We start from the raw sequence: 18,323 nt of genomic DNA, 5'->3' as shown, positions 1-18,323 counted from the left end.
GATACACCCCCAGCTCCTCTCTGGAGTTACAGATACACCCCCAGCTCCTCTCTGGAGCTACAGATACACCCCCAGCTCCTCTCTGGAGTTACAGATACACCCCCAGCTCCGCTCTGGAGCTACAGATACACCCCCAGCTCCTCTCTGGAGCTACAGATACACCCCCAGCTCCTCTCTGGAGTTACAGATACACCCCCCAGCTACTTACTTGTGAAGGTTCCTTCCATCCAACCGCACCACGATGTAACAGTTTTCAGACAGGTGTCGTCTGTCTCGAAGTTCCGGAGGTACTGAAACTTGCTCTTGGCCATTCTGTCGCTGCTGGTGAAAACCCTGGCTACTGGTCAGAGGATGCACGTCTTGATGCCTCCTGGTAATCTACACGGCACTGGACCAAACTTCAGGGTTCTGTGTGAAAGGACAGAGCAGATTAAATCTGTGGGAGAAGAACGAGCAGCACAAGTTTGGCTGTGGTCTTCATGTCAAATTCTGCTTTCTTAATATTAGACATATAGACAATATTTTAGTGAAGCAAATATGGCAGGTAAGACCAGAAACACACTCACCCACAGGCTCAACCTGGTCTCAGAGCATTTCCTATGATTCTGTACGTAAATCCAAAACACTCCTTTTAGTATGATGTTTCATATGGTAAGTATTCATCTGTGGATGTCCATCATCCAGTTCCTGTGATATTACAAATTACAATTCGTATGATATGTTACAAATCTGGAAAAAGGTTACATTTGTTAGCAAAACATACGATATGTTACAAATTCCAATTTGTCGTGGCTAACGTTAGCTAGCTGGCTAACAAGGATAAAGGTTAATTAAGGTTAGCTATAAGGGTTAAGGTTAGGGAAAGGGTTAGCTAACATGCTAAGTAGTTGCAAAGTTGCTGAAGTTGTCCGTCATGAGATTCGAAGACGGAATCTTCCGGTTGCTAGACATTCGCGTTATACGCCCATCCATCCACCCTGACAAACCAACCTCCTTTCATTTTTGCGTTATTAAGTAACCTTGAAGCTTATGTAGCCATACTAGAAGGTAATATCAAACTATGTCGCATTTAGTCTGAGATCAGGCTGACAGACTAGTTAGCTAAATATGGGAACACCTGATCGTCGAACATCTCATTCCAAAATCATGGGCATTAATATGGAGTTAGTCCCCCCTTTGCTGCTATAACAACCTCCACTCTTCTGGGAAGGTTTTCCACTAGATGTTGGTACATTGCTGCGGGGACTTGCTTCCATTCAGCCACGAGAGCATTAGTGAGGTCGGGCACTGATGTTGGGCGATTAGGCCTTGCTCACTCTCTGCGTTCCAATTCATCTCAAAGGTGTTCGATGGGGTAGAGGTCAGGGCTCTATGCAGGCCAGTCAAGTTCTTCTACCCCGATCTCAAGAAATCATTTCTGCATGGACGCATTGTCATGCTGAAACAGAAAAGGGCCTTCCCTAAACTGTTTCCACAAAGTTGGAAGCACAGAATCCGAACCATGAAAAACAGCCAGAGACCATTATTCCTCCTCCACCACAAAACTTTCATCCATCTGACTGCCAGATGGTGAGTGTGATTCATCACTCCAGAGAACACGTTTCCACTGCTCCAGAGTCCAATGGCGGTGAGCTTTACACCACAGCAGTCGACGCTTGGCATTGCACATGGTGATCTTAGGCTTGTGTGAGGCTGCTCGGCCATGGAAACCCATTTCATGAAGCTCCTGACAAACTGTTCTTGTGTTGACGTTGCTTCCAGAGACCGTTTAAACTTGATTGTGAGTGTTGCAACCGAGGACAGACGATGTTTACGCGCAATGGCGGTTCGAGCATGTGACTGAGCATGTGTGGCCTACCAATTCGCGGCTGAGCAGTTGTTTCTCCTAGACGTTTCCAGTTCACAATAACAGCACTTACAGTTGACTGGGGCAGCTCAAGCAGGGCAGAAATTTGATGAACCGACTGACGTGTTGGAAAGTACCACGTTGAAAGTCACTGAGCTCTTCAACAAGGCCATTCTACTGGAGATGTTTGTCTATGGAGATTGCATGGCGGTGTGATTTTCTAGACCTGTCAGCAACTGGTTTGGCTGCAATAGCCGAATCCAATAATGTGAAGGGATGTCCACATACTTTTGTATATAGTGTATTTACAAATGGTTGTCATCCTCTTCGATCCATGATTTTAATTATTCCTTAAAGCAATGGTATAACTTATTTTACTTTAGGTGGATCAATGTAAGTGGTGCTATTGTCGACGCTCTGCTGTAAGTTATTAATATAAATGTTTTTGTGAGAATGTAGTTGACAAGTTGACAGAACACAAGTTATTTTCGCCAGTGATTGTATTTCGCCAGTGATTGTAGGCAGTGCATCCATCAAATAGGTCCTCCACGAACATATACTTCGAATTTCTGTTCCGGGACAGAATCTCATCTACGATCGCAATACAACAAAGTAAGAAACAAAAACAAGCCGAATATAAAATGTTTTTGTTGATTTTCTTTTGGTTCGGTTTCTGTGCCTAATTCCCTTTTAAAAAATAATAAAAAACAAAGCTTACAGACGACTAATATGTAATTTTGTTGCAGCTGCCTCAAATCTGCTGCATGGTCCTTTAGCGCCCCCGCCTGGTGAAAATAGAACAATGAAGCGGAAGAAGACCACCTTTCCCATGATTCTTAGCGTCGCGCATGTCTGCTTTTGTTTTGAACATGGAGGAGAGGGAAAGAAGAGGAGATAAACAACAAAAATGTCCAGAATCAGAAAAGAAAGAGAGAGAATCAACAAGTGCATGTGCTTCAGATGCAACCGAACATACAGCAGAAGAAGAAGATGATATCGCGGCAAAGTTGGACGTCACCTCCGATAAATTTGATCCACTCCTGGCGCTATACTCGACTACAGTGCCTCTTCCATACCCAAACGTGAAATGCTTCAACAACATAGCCGAGTATGAGAGCTTTCTAAAGGGGGGACGGGGCCGCGCCAAGCCTGAGAACGTGGAGAAAAAACAGAGGAAAGCCAGGAAAGGTGTAGCAGATCCGGAGAGGATAGAGAAACTGAAGAGGTTGATGGTGAACAACCCGATAGTGGGAGAAGATGGAGAGGAGGGGACCAGCGGCACTGCCCGCCGTTGTAGAATACAGAAGGCTGCCAAGAATGTCCTGACCAGGATGCCTCGTATGTCGTGAATTATTTCTACCTATTGTAGGCCTGCTTTGAATCCTTTAGTTTTTGGTGGTGTGGTTTCAGATCACATGACCTCTTTCATTCTTACTTATGATCATTGTCTCATATTGTTACATATTTGGGCAAATTAAAACTCTTCATTGATATGTGGGACATTATTGATGAGTCAAACTTGTGGTTGACAGCCAGGTGAATTCTATTTAATGTCTACTTCCTGTTTATACAGTCCATACAGGAAGTCCTCTGGGGGAGATGCACCGCTGCGTGCAGGAGAGGATCAGAGTGAAAGTTCACATCAGAACCTTCAAGGGGCTCCGTGGAGTGTGTTCTGGCTTCATAGTGGCCTTCGACAAGTTCTGGAACATGGTGAGAGCTCTTACCCGGCCCCTACCCATGCCCTCCACCGCCTTTCGACAGGTGGCTTGCAGACTAGACTATAGTCTTATGTAAGACAGTGCTCGAATAGCCTGCCACATCGCTGTCCTCTCTCTCAATCTCTCCCCTCACCCTCTATTCCCTCTCCTCCCTCTCCCTGTTAGGCGATGGTAGATGTAGATGAGACCTACAGGGAACCTCTGCTGGGTGAAGCTCTCTACCATGAGAAGGCCCTCACTGTCACACGGGTAGGTCTGGTGCCACCGAAGGACTCTGATCCTCTAGTCTAGTGGTGCATTCTAGAGAATGTTGTCTTGGATGCAGATGATGACATTTCCAGATCATGTGCCACTCACTAAAAAAGCTACAGCCATTATCATTCTCTGCAATCAGAAAACAAACTCATTAGCTATCCCTCTCCTTCCCTAGCTCTTTGACAAGCTGAAGCTCCAGGAGAGTGAGGCGCTGAGAGAATATGAGGAGAAGAAGAAGCAGATAGACAAGAAGAAAGCTGAACCCTTCCATCCCCCGCCTGAGACCCAAACCAGAGACTGCAGACGAGGTGACCCCAATAGAGGGGACCCCAGAAGGAGAGGAGACCCTAGGGCAGTGGATCCCCGACTTGCAAGGGCCACAGTTGAGCCCCCAGTGGGCGATGACCCCGGAGCCCTAGGGGCCACAGGTAAGACCCAGGGGTCAAATGTTAAAGGTCAGGAGTCAGGGACTGAGGGGCCGAAGAGAAGAGGGTCCCAGAAGAAAGAAGTGTCCCAGCCCTACGGGAGGGTTCATACGCGCCACGTCAACCAGCTCTTCATACGGGGAGAGAACGTGCTTCTAGTCAACCTACAACCACTCTGAATCTATTGTGTGTTCTAGCCAGCAGGGGTGGCAACCTAGCCTGGACGCCAGTCTGTTCCTGCTCTCTTGCCAACTCCTTTTGGAGCTTTCATGCCAAACATGAGCAGAAACCGACACTGCCACCCGGGCTAGTGGCAACCCTCCAGGAAAGTTACTTGACCTGAAGGTCCAATGCGTTGAAGTTTTACCAAGACTCATCCACCAAGACCTACAGTATCTACACTGGTTTAGACCAACCTGGAAGTCTCACTGCTACTGCATATCATATTGATATTCTCTGCTTTACGCAGACAGACATTAACGAGAAATAAAACATGAACTACCAAGCTGTCTTCTCTTGTCGTTTCTCATCTGATCTTTGCCTCTGGGTCATATGAAATTTGAAACAGTATTGAAATGCAGGCATGGTGTGCACAACTGTAAATAACCACCAGAGGGCACTATACTCATTCGAATACAGGCATGGTGTGCACAACTGTAAATAACCACCAGAGGGCACTATACTCATTCGAATGCAGGCATGGTGTGCGGAGGGCATTATAGACTCATTCTAAAACATCTCACTGAGTCGTTGGGAAATAAACATAAATATTTAAATCATTGTAAAAAAGTGTTCATATAAAGATGGAATTGTAAAGAGAAATGGGAATTTCTCTTTGATTTATCCGGATATAGTGAGGATTCAAATGTGATCTAAAAGTAGCCTAACCTAATAAATGTCGTAAATATGCAGATTATAATCTCAAACACAACTGCATCATTGCAGAAACCCATAAATGTCATCCATGCTATGCCCAGCCTGCCAACTCCAGATAACACATGGAGGCATATTGCCACTGAAGAGGAAAGCCTACTGTTAGTCCCATTATCTTGCTTTTCTCTGTCAGAACAGAAATGGTCTCAGAGGACCTCGTGTGTGTTATTCATAATGGAGAAGCTTCAGATGGCACTAAACAGCAACTCTTATTTGTCTAGACATTTCAGATTGTGCTTTATTCTTTCATGGCCACATCAGCTTGATTGCAGGTCAATGGTTTTGTGTAGCTGCTGCTTTGTCTATAAACTAGGTCACCCAAGGACAATAAACCTGAACCTTCAGTATAGCACATTTTCCATAATATCTAGGAGCTGTGTTGTGCAGTATATGTTAATTGTTCAAATGGTGTCTGAGACAAGACATCCTGCAGTACCTGGCTTTAATTACTTTCTTATCTCAATCTGATCTATTAATTCCTCCACATGGTTGCATACCGATGCACTGGCCAGATAGCTGTACTGTGTGTGTTGGGCTGCACTGTGTGTGTGTAGGGCAGGCTGTACTGTGAGTGCGTGGTGGGGGTGTTTGTATGTGTGTGTAGTGCTGCACTGTGTATGTGTGTAGTGCTGCACTGTGTATGTGTGTAGGTCTGCACTGTGTGTGTGTGTAGGTCTGCACTGTGTGTGTGTGTAGGTCTGCACTGTGTGTGTGTGTAGGGCTGCACTGTGTGTGTGTGTGTGTGGGGCTGCACTGCGTGTGTGTGTGTAGGGCTGCACTGCGTGTGTGTGTGTAGGGCTGCACTGCGTGTGTGTGTGTGTGTGTGGGGGGGGGGGGGGCTGCACTGTGTGTGTCTCAGCAGGTTCCAAGGCCATTGCTCTACTCCAATGCAGTAGTAACCAAGTTGGTCTTAAGTGAAATAAACACTTCATTACCAAACTGTAATCAACTGTTTTAATGTCAGATACAGGATCATGATGGGCCAATCAAATCAAACAAAAAGAAAAACGACATCTTCAAGGCTTCTTTCGTTGGTGATGCTTCGCTTGTTCTTTTTACACATTTGCATGAACTAGTGTTTTCTTTCCAGTAACAATCCCACATTAACTAAGATCTCAGAACAAATTGTAATAAGTAGAAAAAATTAAACAAAACAACGAGAGAATAAACAACCCCCTAAAGACAATCTCTTAGAAAAAACAAACAAGAGTGGATAGATTTTGGTCGTTTCCAACAGGTATTGCCTCCTCTCAGACAGACTACTGTGTGTGTGTGTGTGTGTGTGTGTGTGTGTGTGTGTGTGTGTGTGTGTGTGTGTGTGGTGTGTGTGTGTGTATCAATTCAGAAAGTAAACCAAATTTAAAAAAATCTAATTGAAGACAATTGGAATTTCAGTGTACCTCCAGAATTGAAATGGAATTGACCCCAACTCATGGAAGAAGACTGAGCCTGAGGAGTCTACATGTGAGGTACTCACTGGCCTGGTACAGATGGTCCTGACTTCAACATGTACAGAGTGTGCATCCCAAATTGCACCCATGTACATTATAGTGCACAATATTTGAGCCGAGTCCTATGGGCCCTGGTTGGAAGTAGTGCACTACAAAGTGAATAGGGTGCTATATGGGATGAACCCCCCCAAAATAAAAATCCTCTTAATCTGGACCGTCTGAGAAACCTCCTTCAGGAGATACTGTACGCTCTGGGGTGACGTTTCCCAAAGTACAGATCTAGGATCAGATTCCCCTCCCACAATCCCAACCATTTGTGTGTGTGGGGGGGGGGGGGTGCAAAACTGAACCAGGATCAGCATCTAGGGGCAACTTCCCCCCACTCCCAGAGAGCGCAGTAAGAACCACACATACATACTGTGCTGTAGACTCCTAACAGTAACGGTCTTAACCACTGTATCGTCTCGTCTGTCTCGAAGTTATGAAGGAAAAAGGCCTCCGTCTCACAGGCACCATGTGCTGTACGTAAGAACACAGCCCACCAGGAGGTTGTTCCTACAGCTACTGATTATCTTACTTGGATGCAAGGAAAAAAGGATTATAGCTCTTTAAAAAATATATACCCATAAGAAAGGCCACAAAGGAGATCTGTGTTATCATTACCACAGCTTCCTCATTTAACAGTTTAAATCATTTCTCATTCATTCACTTATTAAATCCATCCATCAATAAAACGATTGATTGATCTGTTAAATCTAATATTGAACAGAAATTCCACATTGGGAGTGTGGAACGCTGATATATAAAGTAAGTATTAAAAGACTGACTCCATCGCAATGTACCTTGCCATAGCAACGTCTTGATTGACATCTGATTCCGTCCAATCGACACACACTTCTTCACGGCATCATCATATCATAGTCAAGAACTCAATAACTTATTTGTCCGTTGCATTATAGTAATATTTACAGTCGTAGGGAAGGGACAGGTCGAGGTAACATTCTAAAAGAGATGGGGATTTATTGGGGTGGGATTATGAAATGAAACTGTTTGCTACTCTGGACATTTAAATGGTTAAGGAAAGCAAAACCCCTACTGACATTCTCTTCAAGGAAGATTCATATGGGCAATTCCATGGTAACAGAATTATTTTAAAAAAATGCAATTCAAAACAACATTATTGCAAAGTTAAGCCATACAAGTTTAAAAGTCATCCTTGTGCATATAATTGTATGGGTTGTTTAACTTTGAAATCATTGGTTTTAGTTTGGTTTACATTTCAAAGTAAAAAAATCTGAGTCTCATTCTGTTACGGTTTCTCCCTACCTCTCAGTTGTTCTCTCTTTATCTCCCATTCAAACCCCAACAGCACAACCATTACTGGACACCCTCTTGGAACTTGATTTCAAGTTCCAACTGATTAAAACATACATACATTCATATCTTTATACATCACTTAAGAGAGAGAAACAGGAAGTGGAGGGGTGGCAGTCAGTATTTGATATTTGACAACATTCAAGTACTCTTTGTTTGCAGCTCTTTACAATCCTTCACAGACGGTCGATTGGATGGAGAGAAAAATAGAAACAGCCCTCCCTCCACCTCTCTTTCACTTCTCTTCCCTCACTTCCTGAAGTTGCAGAAATCTGCGAATGCATCCAATCCTTGCTTGGGCTGCTGCTGTACCAGGCCAGAGCTCATAGACATGGCTGGCATCCTGATCCCCATGCCCATAGCACCAGGCATGCCCATGGTCATGTTAGCCTGGGGCATGGCACCCATGTTCATGCCCATTCCCATCATGCCCTGGCTGTGGGCCATGCCCATCCCAGCACCAGAGTGCATCATGGGAGTTGTTGCCGGTCTAATGGGGGCGGTTGCGAGGCCCATGCTGGCGAATCCCTGGGAGAGCATGTTGACGGGTGGGAGGGGCTGGCCTCCTAGAAAACAGAAACAGGAAGAAGTGGAGTCAGAAGACCGCATGGCCTCACAGACACACACAGGTTCACACACTCTCCTCAAACACTCCACAAGTTGTACCAAGCATCCTTCTATCCCATACTGAACAAGGAATCACAAGTATAGAACTCTTAAGGTTAAATAAAAATGAATTTTAAAAAACTATTCTTCCATTCTGACTGAACCGAAAGCCTTTTGAATGGTCTTGTGCCCATCCTGATAACAGGAAGAAAGTTCCAGACCCTGGGGATCTTGGATGCTCCACAACTGAATGGTCTTGTGACCATCCTGATAACAGGAAGAAAGTTCCAGACCCTGGGGATCTTGGATGCTCCACAACTGAATGGTCTTGTGACCATCCTGATAACAGGAAGAAAGTTCCAGACCCTGGGGATCTTGGATGCTCCACAACTGAATGGTCTTGTGACCATCCTGATAACAGGAAGAAAGTTCCAGACCCTGGGGATCTTGGATGCTCCACAACTGAATGGTCTTGTGACCATCCTGATAACAGGAAGAAAGTTCCAGACCCTGGGGATCTTGGATGCTCCACAACTGAATGGTCTTGTGACCATCCTGATAACAGGAAGAAAGTTCCAGACCCTGGGGATCTTGGATGCTCCACAACTGAATGGTCTTGTGACCATCCTGATAACAGGAAGAAAGTTCCAGACCCTGGGGATCTTGGATGCTCCACAACTGAATGGTCTTGTGCCCATCCTGATAACAGGAAGAAAGTTCCAGACCCTGGGGATCTTGGATGCTCCACAACTGAATGGTCTTGTGCCCATCCTGATAACAGGAAGAAAGTTCCAGACCCTGGGGATCTTGGATGCTCCACAACTGAATGGTCTTGTGACCATCCTGATAACAGGAAGAAAGTTCCAGACCCTGGGGATCTTGGATGCTCCACAACTGAATGGTCTTGTGACCATCCTGATAACAGGAAGAAAGTTCCAGACCCTGGGGATCTTGGATGCTCCACAACTGAATGGTCTTGTGACCATCCTGATAACAGGAAGAAAGTTCCAGACCCTGGGGATCTTGGATGCTCCACAACTGAATGGTCTTGTGACCATCCTGATAACAGGAAGAAAGTTCCAGACCCTGGGGATCTTGGATGCTCCACAACTGAATGCATCTCAAATCAACATTTTGTTCAACAGACATTCAGCAGCGTTTTGAACACCCTCCAGACAAACACAATACTCTTTCTATCCCAGTCTATACTACAACACACTAGGCTCACCTTGGAGTGTGTTGAGGGTGGGCTGGACAGGTTTGGGGGGCTGCATGCCAGGTGCCAGGAAGTCCAGACTGATGTTGACCGACGAGTCAGACCAGGTGGAGGGGATCGCTGACCCCATGGAACCCTGGGTACCCAGCATGACTTCATGCTGCTGGGGCTGCAACGGCCCGCCCATCAACTGGAAGGGGGGGGGCGACAATTTGGCGACAACAGTTCCAATAGATAGTAATATTAAAGGTACCTATATAAATGGTGACATATGAATATTAACCTTTTGTGACTAGGGGGCAGTATTTTCATTTTTGGAAAAATAACGTTCCCGTAGTAAATGGGATATTTTGTCAGGACGAGATGATAGAATATGCATATAATTGACAGCTTAGGATAGAAAACACACTAAAGTTTCCAAAACTGTAAAAAATATTGTCTGTGAGTATAACAGAACTGATATTGCAGGCGAAAGCCTGAGAATAATCCAATCCGGAAGTGACTCATCTTTTGAAAGCTCTGCGTTCCAATGTGTCCCTATTGAGCAGTGAATGGGCTATCAACCAGATTACTTTTTCTCCATTTTCCACAATGTGTCTACAGCATTGTGACGTAGTTTTACGCATTTATGTTGAAGAATACCCATAAGTGGCTACATTGCGCAAGTGGTCACCTGATGGCTCTCAGAGTGATTCTCACATAAAATACAGAGGTATCCATTATTCCAATCGGTCCTACTGAAAAACCAATTGTCCCGGTGGATATATTATGGAATAGATATTTGAAAAACACCTTGAGGATTGATTATAAACAACGTTTGCCATGTTTCTGTCGATATTATGGAGCTTATTTGGAATATTTTTACGTGTTTTCGTGACTGCAATTTCCGGGCGATTTCTCAGCCAAACGGGAAGAACAAACGGAGCTATTTCGCCTACAAAAATAATATTTTTTGGAAAAAAGGAACATTGGCTATCTAACTGGGAGTCTCGTGAGTGAAAACATCCGAAGCTCATCAAAGGTAAATGATTTAATTTGATTGCTTTTCTGATTTCCGTGACCAAGTTACCTGCTGCTAGCTGGACAAAATGCTATGATAGGCTATCGATAAACTTACACAAATGCTTGTCTAGCTTTGGCTGTAAAGCACATTTTCAAAATCTTAGATGACAGGTTGATTAACAAAAGGCTAAGCTGTGTCTCAATATATTTCACTTGTGATTTTCATGAATAGGAATATTTTCTAGGAATATTTATGTGCGTTGCATTATGCTAATTAGTGTTCGTCGATGATTACGCTCCCGGACCCGGGATGAGGAGTTAGAGGTTAAACTGCTGTCTCTGAAGGCATCTACATGGAAACACATCTCATCTATCCAGAATGAACAGGATTGGGGGGGCAGGTTGTATTATTCTGCTAAACCAAGCTGGTCTTTAAGTAGGTCAGGTTTTATTATTCTGCTAAACTAAGCTGGTCTTTTTTAAGTAGGTCAGGTTTTTAACAAGCACATATTATCTATGCAAACAACCTTGTATTTGATTGAATGGTTTTCTGACTCAAACGGGTTCCTTCTCATTGTGTGTTTGTCCCTAGGGAAGGTGGAGCATCTGCAAACCTTGGCTCTCTGCCGTTTCTATCTCGTGTGTGTTCCTCTAAAGCACAGGCAGTTACTGCCACTCCTCTCATTAACAGTGGATCAGACACAAATACAATTTACGATGTAAATTAATGTACTGTCTGTCCTGTATTCTTACCAGTGATCTGGACTGTGGCATGGTGCTGCTGATGGTCTGTGTGTTGGTCATATTAAAGGTGAGGCTCTGAGAGGCAGAGAGCGACTGGGTCTGACCTGGACCCATCAGATCAAACAGGTCAGCGGAGGCTGGAGCTGGTGCAGAGCTGGCCGACAGAGCCCCAAACAGGTCAGTGTTGCTGGGGGCCAGAGGCTGGGCGAAGGGGGTGGGGACGGGGGCCTGGCCACCAGGGAAAGCATTCCAGTCCCCAAAGTCACCGTTCCCACTGGAGGCTGGAGAGGAGAAAAGAGAGAAAAAATGTTAGTGGATAAACTAGACTATAAAAAACTCTGAATATTCTAATGCTTTCTAAACTCACCAGGTACTGTGGAGAGGCCGACAGAGGCAGCAGGAGACGAGAAGTCAGCAAATCCTCCTATCAGGTCTGGAAAGAGACATGCATACATCACTTTAATGAGTGAATTGTGACAGCTTCCAGACACCGGCCCAGAGACCCTCCATGATGTCCTGTAACTATACTACCACCCAGTAACCCTCCATGATGTCCTGTGTCATGACGTGGCCCTCTTTGGGTATAGCGAGTGCCCCCCCCTCTTACACCCAAGTTCAGTTATCTCAAGGTCGTAAATTCCAGAAGGAGACTCTCTCCCTCATGGCCATGCAGAAAGAGAGACAGAGAGAACAAAGGAACTTCTACCTCACAGAACGTGAGAACTGAACAATGTCCATGTTTTGGAGAATGTGTAAACGATTGGTGGAGAAGCCAGCTACGACCGGTCCATTTTGTTTTATGATCGTGACCTCAGAAAAGACAATACAGCCACATTACCATAACTCTGCTTATACAGAAGCCTCCATATTCTGAGGTTTGCATCTAATTATTGTATAAAATGAATGAGTAAAGATGAAACTATTTGTGAAATTATGTAAGGTGATGTTGAACTGTTAATGTGAGAGAATTGTATTTCTGTTTAAAGTTGAACGAAGTCATTGGCCCGCCGCCATGAGCACAGACATCGATCTGGCGTCATGGGACAGCCCTTTTCTACTGTTACGAATATAACCCCCACCTGAAGAAATTCCCTTCAGACCATGCCTACCTCGGTCAGCTGAGAGAGCTAAGGTTTGAGTAGAGACCATAAAAACCCCAGGATAAGCTAAGGTTGTAATGGTTGCTGAATTCTGAACCATACCACGTGGTTAAAATCTGAGACTATCGATTCCGATAAAATAAGAGCAACTCGTCGATACTAATTACTAGTCTGCAGCTAGGAATTATGTACCATTGAACGCAAAGACTGACAACCGCCGAAACATCTATACAATAAGAACAGTTCTGAATTGGACTCTAAAGTATCCATTCTAACCACGAAAGACTCCTTGGAAGCAGATGGAGACAAGTGGATGAACTTTCCAACAAAAAGATGGACGATTCCAACAGAGATCACGATGACACACTGAGCATAAATATATATATTGATTGCAATTACTCCCGAATGAGTGTGCATTCATGTGCAAAGGATTAGCATTTCAATGAGTGATGAATTCCAGATTTAGTCGGTTAGGCCAAACGGTACGATTTCTGTCAGTCAATATTAATTAGAGCAGTGATGTTTTGGGGCTGTTGCTGGGCAACACAGATTTTCAACTCCCTCCAAAGATGTTCTATGGGGTTGAGTTCTGGAGACTGGTTAGGCCACTCCAGGACCTTGAAATGCTTCTTACGAAGCCACTCCTTCGTTGCCCAGGCGGTGTGTGTTTGGGATCATTGTCATGCTGGAAGACCCAGCCACGTTTCATCTTCAATGCCCTTGCTAATGGAAGGAGGTTTTCACTCAAAATCTCAAGATACATGGCCCCATTCATTCTTTCCTTTACACAGATCAGTCGTCCTGGTCCCTTTGCAGACAAAAACAGCCCCAAAGCATGATGTTTCCACCCCCATGCTTCACAGTAGGTATGGTGTTCTTTGGGTGCAACTCAGCATTCCTTGTCCTCCAAACACGACGAGTTGAGTTTTTACCAAAAAGTTATATTTTGGTTTCATCTGACATGCTCCCAATCTTCTTCTGGATCATCCAAATGCTCTCTAGCAAAGTTCAGACAGGCCTGGACATGTACTGGCTTAAGCAGGGGGACACGTCTGGCACTGTAGGATTTGAGTCCCTGGTGGCGTAGTGTGTTACTGATGGTAGGCTTTGTTACTTTGGTCCCAGCTCTCTGCAGGTCATTCACTAGGTTCTGGGATTTTTGCTCACCGTTCTTGTGATCATTTTGACCCCACAGGGTGAGATCTTGCGTGGAGCCCCAGATCAAGGGTGTTTATCAGTGGTCTTGTATGTCTTCCATTTCCTAATATTTGCTCCCACAGTTGATTTCTTCAAACCAAGCTGCTTACCTATTGCAGATTCAGTCTTCCCAGCCTGGTGCAGGTCTACAATTTTGTTGGTGTCCTTTGACAGCTCTTTGGTCTTGGCCATAGTGAAGTTTGGAGTGTGACTGTTTGAGGTTGTGGACAGGTGTCTTTCATACTGATAACAAGTTCAAACAGGTGCCATTAATACAGGTAACGAGTGGAAGATAGAGGAGCTTCTTAAAGAAGAAGTTACAGGTCTGTGAGAGCCAGAAATCTTGCTTGTTTGTAGGTGACCAAATACTTATTTTCCACCATAATTTGCAAATAAATTCATTAAAAATCCTACAATGTGATTTTCTGGATTTTTTCCCCCTCATTTTGTCTGTCATAGTTTAAGTGTACCTGTGATAAATTACAGGCCTCTCATCTTTTTAAGTGGGAGAACTTGCACAATTGGTGGCTGACTAAATACTTTTTTTGCCCCACTGTATGTGATACCCAAACGTGGATCACATCACGTGGTCCTGTGTAGCTCAGTTGGTAGAGCATGGCGCTTGTAACGCCAGGGTAGTGGGTTCGATCCCCGGGACCACCCATACGTAGAATGTATGCACACATGACTGTAAGTCGCTTTGGATAAAAGCGTCTGCTAAATGGCATATATTATTATTATATATTAGATATCCAGCCAATCTTAATTGACTGGATATCGATGTCTCATACGATTTAACTAACAAGTGAAATTGCCAGATTTACTTCTCAAGTGGATCTTTTAAATAATATCCAAATTGATTGGGTTTCTACAATGAGACAAGTTAAATTTTTCCACATTAACTTCTCTAGGATAGGGGGCAGCATTTGGCATTTTGGATGAAAAGCATGCCCAAATTCAACTGCCTGCTACTCATTCCCAGAAGATAAGATATGCATATTATTAGTAGATTTGAATAGAAAACATTCCGAAGTTTCTAAAACTGTGTGAATCATGTCTGTGAGTATAACAGAACTTATTTGGCAGGCGAAACCCAGAGGACTAACCATTCAGATTTTTGTTCTTTTTGAGGTCACTCTTTTGAATGGTTTTCATTGGGAATCCAGATTTCAAAGGGACCTTCTTGCAGTTCCTACCACTTCCACTGGATGTCAACAGGCCTTAGAAATTGGTTGAGGTTTTTCCTTTGAGAAATGAAGAAGTAACACTGTTCAGAATGAGGCTCGAGGGAAGTGTACTTTTTGTTAGAGGCGCGTGACCTGAAAGCCCGCTCCACTTTATTTTCCTCCGGTATTGAATACAGATCATCCAGTCTTCAATTTGATCGATTATTTACGTTAAAAAATACCTAAAGTTGTATTAGAAAAGTAGTTGGAAATGTTTGGACAATGCTTACAGGTAACTTTTGAGATATTTTGTAGTCACGTTGTATATATATATATATATTGTGCAAGTTGGAACCGGTGTTTTTCTGGCTCAAACGCGGCAAATAAATGGACATTTTGGAGATATATCGACGGAATTAATCGAACAAAAGGTGATGTTTATGGGACATATTGGAGTGCCAACAGAAGAAGTTCGTCAAAAGGTAAGGCATGAATTATATTTTTTATTTCTGCGTTTTGTGTCGCACATGCAGGGTTAAAATATGCTTTTCTCTCTTTGTTTACTGGGGTGCTATCCTCAGACAATAGCATCGTTTGCCTTCGCCGAAAAGCCTTTTTGAAATCTGACACGTTGGCTGGATTTAAAACAAGTGTAGCTTTATTTTGGTATATTGAATGTGTGATTTGAAAGTTGAATTTTTATAGTAATTTATTTGAATTTGGCGCTCTGCATTTTCACTGGATGTTGGCCAGGTGAGACGCTACCGTTCCACATATCCCAGAGAGGTTAACCTCTTGAAGCTAGGGGGCACTGTTTTTATGTTTGGAAAAATAACGTTCCCAAAGTAAACAGCCTATTTCTCAGGACCAGATGCTAGAATATGCATATAATTATAATATAATATAATATGATTAGGATAGAAAACACTCTAAAGTTTCCAAAACTGTCAAAATATTGTCTGTGAGTATAACAGAACTGCTATTGCAGCGGAAAACCTGAGCAAAATCAAACCAGGAAGTGGCTTCTATTTTGAAACTCCATGTTCCATAGCCTCCCATTGCTCCATTTAAAAGGATATCAACCAGATTCCTTTTCCTATCGCTTCCTCAAGGTGTCAGTCTTCAGACATAGTTTCAGGTTTTTATTTTGAAAAATAAGCCAGAACGATAACATCGCGTCAAGTGGTCACATGAGTTTTGCTCGCGCGACAGAGTTTGGATAGGTATTGCTTTTCCCTCTCCTACTGTGAAAGACATTTGCAGTTGATATATTATCGATTATATATTTTAAAAACAACCGGAGGATTGATTATAAAAAACGTTTGACATGTTTCTATGGACATTACAGATATTATTTGGAATGCAGCAGAATTCCACCCTTAGGTTCCTTCTGGAGGAAGTCCAGAATGGTCACGCTCTACAGCGTGACTACCTATCCAAGCAACCGGAGCCCTGTACTCACAGGACTAAAGACAATAGGTTTCAGACTTTGCCTCCCTCATGGGTCCCTCAGTCTTCTCTTGGCCATTCGGCACTGAGTAATATGGAGCCTTTTGGCCAACAATAACAAGGCTTCTCCTCTTGGCCTTTCAGCCCCAATTTCCCCACAGGATGAAGCCAACCCTCTCCGCCCACTTGGCGCAGAATACCTTGACAAACTCGTCAAGAACTTCCCCACCTTTGACCTCGTTTCAGGTCAGCCTAAAGACACTGAGACATTCCTAGCTGACATATAGGATGCATTGGATGGCTACCTGAACACTACGGGTTCTGACAGGTTTTACCTGTTGAAGCGAACGTAGAATAGACACGTGACGAGGTTCATTCGCCTACAACAGCAACACGTGCTAAATGACTACACTAAACTTGCAACAGTTTTGAAATGGGAATTCAGTGGTTCTGCGACTCGCAAACAAGATAACTCACTGGCTAACACCATCAAACAAGCTCAGAATGAACACTCACAAGCATACTATCATAGACTTCATTCAGCTTACTTTGGCCTACTCACTGAAACAGGAATGGAAGCACTGCTACCATTCAAACAAACGTTTCTGTCTAACATGTATCCCACCTTCATTACCTACTTGGGCCCTGCAGCCCACGTTGGCTTGCCTATCTTACAACTCAGAGAGCTTGCAAGCAGTTTTTGAGGCATCAAAAGTTCACAACGCTAAGAGCCCTGACCACTCTGTTTTGAAGTTTGACCAGGAGCACTCACTCTAGTTAGAGGGTACATTATCAGGTATTGGAGCGTTGAGGGATGACGCACAACAACAGTTTCTACCACGATTCCAATAACCTTTGCGGTCTAAATAACTGTAAAGTACATCGCCATCAAAACGACTACCGCTACAATCGAACGGTTCGCTACGTTCCTGCACCCAACCCACATAAAATGTCAGAGCTCAAGGGTAACAAAGGGCTGAAGGACGTAAAGCGAGAAAACATTTTAGAAAAGGGTAAAAGACAAGTCACAAGGACTAGACGAGGATTACCGGACACCAGGTCCGCAGGACCCATAGCAAGGACATTAAAATTCAAATCTCTCCCGCTCTCACTCAAGACCCTATCCAGGGCACGCTTGATCAAGAAACAAGCCCACAGGCTTTGTCTATAGACTCTGATACAAAGATTGCGAAAAAAAGGTCAAACGCTTCGTCAAAGCCAAGCCCACTCAAGATCTGAACAGTCTATCTGCTTCCACCTTGAACAGAAATGGCACATCACGTCGTTGCGAACGACCACTCCACGCTGTGGGGAATATGTCCACTAAACACAAATCTAAATGCCCATACCTGGAAACAGTCCTGGAGGACTGTTTAACTTGTCATGCGCTAATTGATTAGGGCGTGACAATATCGCTCATCTGTCAAACATTGTTCAATTATCTCAAAAGGGCTTTGAAACCACCTCAAAATTGGTTAAAAGTGGAACGATGCGACACTACACTACACTACGAGGGGTCACTCAGACTACCTCGCTTCTCACATTGAGAGTCATGCTGAAACTACACTTCCAGGGGTCACTCAGACTACCTCGCCTCTCAGAGTCATGCTGAAACTGCACTTCCAGGACGTATTGCTCGTTCTTGCCTCTGTGTTACCAGCCTGGAATCTGAACCCCTGCTACTCGGAGCAGACTTGATGGATCGGTTTCTCCCACTGATGGATTGGAAAACCAACCATGTATGGTCACAGGCCACAGTGCCTTCACCACTGACCACACGGTCTTCTCCTAACGCCAGCTGCAACGCAGTCATTCCCGAGGGGTATGTGTTGGTGCAG

The 18,323-nt window shown here is 44.1% G+C and overlaps 3 protein-coding genes across 3 annotated transcripts in view; 1 reads left to right on the top strand and 2 right to left on the bottom strand.

Annotated features, from left to right (window-relative positions):
• LOC123992387 (disintegrin and metalloproteinase domain-containing protein 19-like) overlaps positions 1-747 on the bottom strand; it is a gene marked incomplete at its 3' end in the record, with an annotated part of 76,714 nt that extends 75,967 nt beyond the window's left edge. Inside the window, exons 1-2 of the mRNA XM_046293529.1 lie at positions 567-747; positions 209-408 (exon numbers count right to left, since the gene is read on the bottom strand). Coding sequence (XP_046149485.1) covers positions 209-311 — 103 coding nt within the window. The remainder of the gene's footprint in view (positions 1-208; positions 409-566) is intronic.
• A 1,939-nt stretch (positions 748-2,686) lies between these two features.
• LOC123994174 (U7 snRNA-associated Sm-like protein LSm11) lies at positions 2,687-4,752 on the top strand. Its single transcript, XM_046296701.1, has 4 exons — positions 2,687-3,184; positions 3,420-3,559; positions 3,733-3,816; positions 3,998-4,752. Exons 1-4 carry the CDS (start codon positions 2,695-2,697, stop codon positions 4,424-4,426), a joined length of 1,143 nt encoding a protein of 380 aa, XP_046152657.1. The 5' UTR covers positions 2,687-2,694; the 3' UTR covers positions 4,427-4,752.
• Positions 4,753-6,120: 1,368 nt separating this feature from the next.
• clint1a (clathrin interactor 1a) overlaps positions 6,121-18,323 on the bottom strand; it is a 37,899-nt gene continuing 25,696 nt past the window's right edge. Inside the window, exons 9-12 of the mRNA XM_046296012.1 lie at positions 11,941-12,006; positions 11,583-11,854; positions 9,840-10,017; positions 6,121-8,571 (exon numbers count right to left, since the gene is read on the bottom strand). Of these exons, the coding sequence (XP_046151968.1) occupies positions 8,255-8,571; positions 9,840-10,017; positions 11,583-11,854; positions 11,941-12,006 (833 nt within the window). The 3' untranslated portion in view covers positions 6,121-8,254. The remainder of the gene's footprint in view (positions 8,572-9,839; positions 10,018-11,582; positions 11,855-11,940; positions 12,007-18,323) is intronic.

Source organism: Oncorhynchus gorbuscha, linkage group LG13, assembly GCF_021184085.1.
Source record: "Oncorhynchus gorbuscha isolate QuinsamMale2020 ecotype Even-year linkage group LG13, OgorEven_v1.0, whole genome shotgun sequence".
NCBI lineage: Eukaryota > Metazoa > Chordata > Actinopteri > Salmoniformes > Salmonidae > Oncorhynchus > Oncorhynchus gorbuscha.
The sequence above is the reverse complement of the archived record's forward strand: the minus strand, read 5'-3'. Positions and strand labels throughout refer to the sequence as shown.